The sequence below is a fragment of the Choristoneura fumiferana genome, chromosome 23, assembly GCF_025370935.1.
Source record: "Choristoneura fumiferana chromosome 23, NRCan_CFum_1, whole genome shotgun sequence".
Classification (NCBI taxonomy): domain Eukaryota; kingdom Metazoa; phylum Arthropoda; class Insecta; order Lepidoptera; family Tortricidae; genus Choristoneura; species Choristoneura fumiferana.
Window position 1 is genome coordinate 12,175,603 of NC_133494.1, and position 7,000 is coordinate 12,182,602.

General features: G+C 39.5%; 1 protein-coding gene across 3 annotated transcripts; it reads left to right on the top strand.

Moving 5' to 3' along the window:
• Positions 1 to 2,578: 2,578 nt before the first annotated feature.
• LOC141440793 (uncharacterized) lies at positions 2,579 to 6,935 on the top strand. Of its 3 annotated transcripts, XR_012452750.1 has the most exons (4): positions 2,579 to 3,724; positions 4,103 to 4,297; positions 4,927 to 5,095; positions 6,773 to 6,935. XR_012452750.1 is itself a non-coding variant. In XM_074105337.1 (3 exons), the coding sequence occupies exons 1-3, from the start codon at positions 3,352 to 3,354 to the stop codon at positions 4,977 to 4,979; spliced, it is 621 nt and encodes a 206-aa protein (XP_073961438.1). In that variant the 5' UTR covers positions 2,579 to 3,351; the 3' UTR covers positions 4,980 to 5,435. The 3 variants fall into 3 exon arrangements, 2 of the variants coding, with proteins under 2 accessions (XP_073961438.1, XP_073961439.1); XM_074105337.1 differs by lacking the exon at positions 6,773 to 6,935 and having other exon boundaries at positions 4,927 to 5,435; XM_074105338.1 differs by lacking the exon at positions 6,773 to 6,935 and having other exon boundaries at positions 2,579 to 3,589; positions 4,927 to 5,435.
• Positions 6,936 to 7,000: the final 65 nt, after the last annotated feature.

Consider the following 7,000-nt stretch of genomic DNA (forward strand, 5'->3'; position numbering starts at 1 on the left):
TAAGTAAAGAAAAGCTCGATATCTCAAAAACGGCTAAACCGATTTTGATGAAACATGTCTAAGAACCATCGCTAAAAAAACTGATTTCGGTTTAAAGAATTTGTTTTTCTCATAAGAATATTCACAATTCATTTACATGAGAAATTTAAATTTAAGAGCTACCCGTTTAAGAGCTACGGTGCCACAGACAGACACACATAGCGGTCAAACTTATAACACCCCTCTTTTTGCGTCGGGGGTTAAAAAAGGGGCTGAATACATTTAGGGGCTGTTTCACCATCCATTGATTAGTGTTAACTGACGGTTAGGTGTGATGCCGTCTCTATTTGTTTTGTTCGAATAGACGGAGACGGCATCACATTTAACCGTCGGTTAACGCTAATCAATAGATGGTGAAACAGCCCCTTAATATTATTATTTTACTAAGCTACGTACGCAAGCGGCGACATAGGTAGATACTCAACGGGGGAAACGTGGAAGAATAAGTATAAAGAAAAGTTGGTTCCAACATGTGGAATTTTCGAAAAATCCCTTATACTGCCTATTTTAGGACTAACTGGTTTAGACTAGACTAGATGTTTGGTGAATTTGTGACGACATTATGTTTACAAGCTTTTACTTCACTTGCAAATGTCTGTATGTAAGTAAGTTGTCTTGAAGTCAAACAACCATTTCTTTAGATCGGATTGACTTCAAATTAGTTACGTAAATATAAATAGAATAAAATAAATAAATATAACCATTTAAGTGCAGCCACCTTTTTTAACAAAAAAATATTTACTACATGGATACATTCATTCACTCACTAGCTAGTACTAGTATACTCACGTAGCTAGTGCGAGGTACGTTAGTGCTTGCTCTCAAAGCACTAAATACTAGAAAAGTCCAGTAAGCCTTCAATGGATTCAACTAGAGCTCTAAATAACCAAGAAAGCTTACGTATGGGCCACTTAGCCGCTCTTAGCTGGAACACTCAATTATTAATGGGTGGACTTGCATACGTATTCGGGTTTTGAAGTTAAATAAAATGTTCCAATCGTGTTCCAATTATATTGCTTTGGTGTTAAATACTGAATGATAGATTTAACTGGGGTATAACAGCTTTATATCCCAAATTGAAACTTAGCTTGTTTTTATAAATAAATTTTGGTAATATAGACTTTTTATTGTATACCTATAATATGATTTCGTTTGTTAAGATTTGTAAAATTCTTTCCGATCCGATGCGATGCAAGCCGTTCGTTGGAATGTCGTTTTCGCATTCGATCCGCCGAGCCGATTGGTGGAAATCATGCTTTAATGAGATGTCATCTCTGTTAATTGGACCAAGACAATAGGAGACGGCATCACAGATATCTGTCACATAAAATTTATATCAGTGATCGAAACAAGGATCTAAGACGTATCGATATACGTATCCTTTCTCAAAGGTCTAAGTAGTCTTGAGTGCAAAATCACGAGACAGACCATTCCTTTATCCTTTAAGAACATAGCGAAACCAAATAAAAAAATGCTAAGCCCGCTCTAAAGCTATGCAAATGTACAAAGGTCTTGAGGGTCGCTCGCCGGAGGCTGGAAGGACGAGTAAAGGGCTGTTCACAAGAACAATTGTGATATACCCTCTTAATAATTATTTATTATTTAATATTCATGTATGAAAGCTCTATCCATACACTGAGCTAAACATATTATTATGTCGAGTTTAGACTTGCAAGGAAAATCGTGCAAGTTGCATTACATTGCGAGGCCGTAAAGCCAAGGAGTTTATAGTGGTCAATCGTGTGCCGCAATGTAATGTACCAAACTTGCACGATTTTTCTTGCAAGTGTAAACTCGGTTTAAAAGTGACTATCGTATAGCCCAGTGGTTAGGGAACCTGACTGTGAAGCTTGCTTGGGTCCCGGGCTCGATCCCCGGCCGGGACAGATATTTGTATGAATAATACGAATGTTGTTCTCGAGCTTCGGACGTTTAATATGTATTCATGTATGTGTTTGTCTACATAAGTATGTTTATCCGTTGTCTAGTGCCCATTGTACACACAAACTTTGCTTAGTTTGGGCTTAGTTCAATTAGTGTCAATCGTGCCATGAAAAACAAAACAATAAGTTTATTTAATATTTTGAGATAGGTAATTCAAATAGTCAATTTGGTTTAACTTTAAATTAATTTGAAGAAATTTGATGCACTTATTTACTTTCATCATTCATACAGTAGACATTCTTTTCCAGGCAACTGTGTCCACCCCTTTATGGGGCAGGGAGGGACCGGACAAGGGGCAGGGGTACAAAATGCCATCGCTTTGTAGCCGACGTTAATCCTTTAATAGCAATCGAGCTGCTCCCAGCTTCTTACCGACTACCGCGGATTACATCATTGCAGAGGAATGTGAGAAGAGTATATACTTGTTTAGGTTGTTCCTGAAGGACTGGCCAGTTGGAAAAGTATCAAAATTGTTATGAAAAAAAAACAATCGCGTTTTTTCTAATTATGAGCAAATAAGTCCTGAGGCCGTATTGCCTAACGTTTCTGTAGCTCCCGATCGCAATCAAATGATAGATTTTTGTTGGCAACACCAACAAATAAATATTTTTTACTATGAGTGGCAACACTAGCGCCCTCTCTCTTGCTTCAGCTCCGACTCTGTGAATTGTGTGATTTCCAAATTAAATTTATTTTAATTATAAAAAGGCCTTTTCCTGGACATAAAATCAGTGCACAACAAACTAAACCTGCTCTACATAATGGTCCTTCGATAGTGATAAAACAAAACCAGTGAAAAGTGCTCGAAAAAACCAATTACCAATTCAGAGTTTTCATACGGAGCTGCGATACAAGGGCAGCCATCTTGTCGATCATCACGCGATCGCCGCCAAGATTCTCGGCCGTGGTGACCCGACGAGCAAGCACGATCCTGTCAGTGGGCAAAAGGAAGCGCAATATCGTACTCCCAAATACGACGCGGAAGTACGCAAGCCATCCCGCTTTCAATACATAGGTGCGAGCAGTGCAACAGAGACGCCGCGCCTCGAAACTTAATACGACGCAAGCCATCCGCTTTCAATACCTAGGTGCGAGCAGTACAGCAACACCAGCAGACGCCGCGCCACGGGAGCACACGTCGCAAGCCATCTCGCTTTCAAGCTATAGGCGCAAGCAGGACAGCAGGCACGCTGCATCGAAGCCGAAACCTGCGCGCGCAACCAAGAAAGAACGACGACCGACCGACGCAAGCGACGACATTTTGTTTTGTCATTGTTCGTTCATTCTCGTTATATTACTTCTATTTTCAGTTTTTAGTTATAAAACGTATCGTTGCGAAAAGTGTAGTCGTAATTTGTTATTGTTAGAATGGAAAACCAAGAAAGTCTTATTAAACAACTTAAGGCGTCCCGGGGATACGCCAAGGCGTCCATGACGCGCTTGTATAGTTTTGTTTTAAATGCGGAAGATGTAAAACTCACAGACCTTTCAATATTGCAAGCAAAACGGTCTCGCTTAGTGGAATTATTTAAAGAGTACGAGAGCTACAACAAACAGATCCTCGCTCTCGATGAGAAGGATCCCGAAGATGTGGCCGAGATCGAAGGCAAGTACTTCAAAATTTTGACTGTCCTCAACGACGCGGTTATGGAAAAGTCCTCCCCTAATACGAGTACATCTACTTGCGCATTTAAGACAAAATTACCTACGATCCAAATTAATACTTTCACGGGGAAATATAGTGAGTACATGCCATTCATTAATCTGTTCAAAGCAATTATACATAACGATAGATCCATAGATAATGTACAAAAATTGTATTACTTGAGGTCTTTCTTACAAAAAGAACCTTTAGACTTGATCAAAAATCTCCCGTTCAATTCTGAAAGCTACGACGAAGCACTGAATTTACTCAGTAGTAGGTATAATCACACCTCTAAAATCATAAATGAACATATTAATTCACTCCTTGATTTGAATGCCATTTATAAATCAACACCAAGTAATATCAGGGAGTTTGTATCCCAAGTAAAGCAGTGTTTAGCCTCACTAAAAAACCTAAATGTCAAAACTGAAACCTGGGACCCTATTATATTAGCTATTTTATATCGTAAACTAGACTCGTACACCTCACGGGCATATCAGCTCGAGCGAAGCGATGCTGCCGATCCTACAATCGAAGACTTCCTGCTGTACCTGGAGCGGAGAGCCTTGGCATTGGAAAATGTTGAGCCGATGATGTCGGGCAAAACTCACCACCGGGCAGCAGTGGTAAATGTAGCTGCAGCATCGGAGTTCAAGTCCTGCAAACACTGTAAGTCTAATCATAGATTATTTGAATGCAATAAATTTAAACTTCTGCCTTGTGATGAAAGAATTAAAATTTGTAAAGAAAATAACTTATGTAATACTTGTTTGAACAATCACCAAGGCAAATGCAGATTTCATTTCCGGTGCAACATTTGCAAACAAGCTCACAATACTTTGCTTCATCCAGAGGTATCACAACCTGTCTCTTTACTTTCAAATACAGATTGTGACAAAATTTTAATACCAACTGTCAAAGTCAAACTTTTTAGCCAGACCGGTCAGGAGGTCCATGTAAAAGCTATACTGGACTCTGCATCGCAAGTGTCTCTGGTAACAAATAAATTGATTGATGTCCTAGGGCTCAGCCCGAAGACCGAAAATACTACAATTATAGGGGTCAGCAACACAAATAATGCTGCGAGGTATTCAATTCCCCTCAAAATATTTTCACTGGCTTCACCATACAAGGTGACAATTAATTGCCATGTGCTTGAAAAAATTACCTGTAAACTCCCACAATTCAAGGTCGACCTGGAGGCTTTAAATATTCCTTCAGATTTGAAGCTGGCTGATGCAGAATTTCACATTCCATCGGAGATAAACATGCTCATAGGTGCCGACGTATTTTTTCAGACACTGCTGCCAGATCAGCCAGCGCCTCAGCGCCCGCCGCGGCAGGCTGCTGAGCAACACGCGCCGGGGCAGCAGCACCAGCACCAGCATACGCAACCACGCTTCGTTAACACTAAATTCGGCCACATCATAGCAGGAGCTTTACCTAGGCAAACCAACTCCAAAACAAGTAAGGTGTCGCTTTTATGTCTCGACTGCAATTCCGACCTTAATGAAAATTTAAAAAAGTTTTGGAAAACCGAAAGCATTCCTGAAGTTTTTAATGAAAGCATTCCGGAGCATGAATTATGTGAGAACATTTTTCAAAAAAACTACTTTACTAAAGGACAACCAGTTTCAGGTCGATTTACCTTTAAAATTGCCTTTAGACGAAATTAATAATGCTCTCGGCAACTCTTTTGACTATGCATACTATAGGTTTCTTAGCCTCGAAAGGAAATTGCATAAGAGTCCATATTTGCTTTCCGAATATGAAAAGTTCATTAATGAATACATTGAATTAGGACATGGGCATTTATTGACTTCAGTTCCTTAGATTTGAAAAACGATCCTTTATATTTCATGCCGCACCATGCTGTAATAAATGAAAACAGCAAGAGCACGAAGACCCGCGTTGTCTTTGATGCTCTATGCAGACTGACAAAAAGATATCATTAAATGACCTTTTACTGAATGGGCTCTTGTCCAAAAGGAACTGTTTGATATAATGCTCCTGTTCCGCTTAGGTGAATTTACATTCTCCACTGATATACGCCGAATGTTCAGATGCGTTAATATAAATCCGCAGCATGCTTGCCTGCAAAACATTCTATGGAGGTGTAATGTAAATGAACCTATACAATGTATACAGCTAGATACCGTTACCTACGGTCAAAAAAGCTCGAGTTTCCTAGCAACGCGTTGTCTGCATGAACTAGCTGTTAATTATGAAAATGAGTTTCCTTTGGCTTCATACATTTTAAAAAATTGCACTTACGTTGACGATGCCTGCTTTTCGCACTCCGATTTGAATATAGTTGCGGAAGCCAAGCGGCAATTATGTGAACTATTAAGCAGAGGAAATTTTTATACTCATAAATGGGCTTCAAATAATTCTCAAATATTAGAGGGAATTTCCCCAGACAAACAACAATTTGACGATTTAGATTTTCAAAAAAAATGATTTATTTATGAAAACATTAGGATTGACACTTAATGTCAGTAAAGATTGTTTTGTGTTCTCTTGCCCAGAACCGTTTAAACCAAGAATATCCTACTAAAAGGCAAATACTAAGTTACATATCTAAATTTTACGATCCTCTTGGATTATGTCGCCTGTTTTAGTCAAAGCAAAATCCTTTATGCAAAAACTTTGGTCAGAAAAAATTGACTGGAACGAAGTTCCATCTGATCCATTGCGACTCGAATGGCTTTCATTTGTACAAAAATTAACAGATATGAAACCTATAACTATAAACAGAAACATAAAAGTTCCCAACAACGCTAGTGTGGTGCAATTGATAGGTTTTGCTGACGCTTCGAGCACGATTGGTTATGGCTGTGCTGTATATCTTCGAGTGGTTGACGACTCTAGTAACGCTTCACTTACCTTACTATGCTCTAAGTCACGAATCAACCCTCGCAATCAAGATACTATCACTATACCGCGCTTGGAGTTAAATGCAATGCTTCTACTCGCAAAACTAACAAACAGAGTCTATGACACGCTAAATCTTAAAATTAACATACAAGGAGTTTATTTATTTGCTGACTCACAAATTGCACTCGCTTGGGTCAATACAGAACCAATAAGATTACAAGCTTACGTCGCGAATCGCGTGCGGTTGATTCGTGAACTTACCGCTAGATGGCGCTGGCTGTACGTGGCCACCGATGACAACCCAGCTGACTACGTGAGCAGAGGCGCAGATCCAGACGAGTTGTTTCAACTAACCACTTGGTGGAATGGCCCAGGTTTCCTGCAAAACGGTAAATACGATTTTAATAAAAAATTTACCAAGCCACCCACAGATGACTTACCTGAAATGAAGAAAGCATTTTCTAATGCCAAGGTCCCTGGGTCACGCAGCAGGAA

Excerpts from the sequence above, each read along its gene's own strand:
- LOC141440793 (XM_074105337.1), top strand. The coding sequence starts at position 3,352 with ATGGAAAACCAAGAAAGTCTTATTAAACAACTTAAGGCGTCCCGGGGA. Across the intron at positions 3,725-4,102 it reads TACTTTCACGGGGAAATATA|ACTCGTACACCTCACGGGCA; the intron begins GTGAGTACATGC and ends ATCGTAAACTAG. Across the intron at positions 4,298-4,926 it reads GTTCAAGTCCTGCAAACACT|ACACTGCTGCCAGATCAGCC; the intron begins GTAAGTCTAATC and ends GTATTTTTTCAG.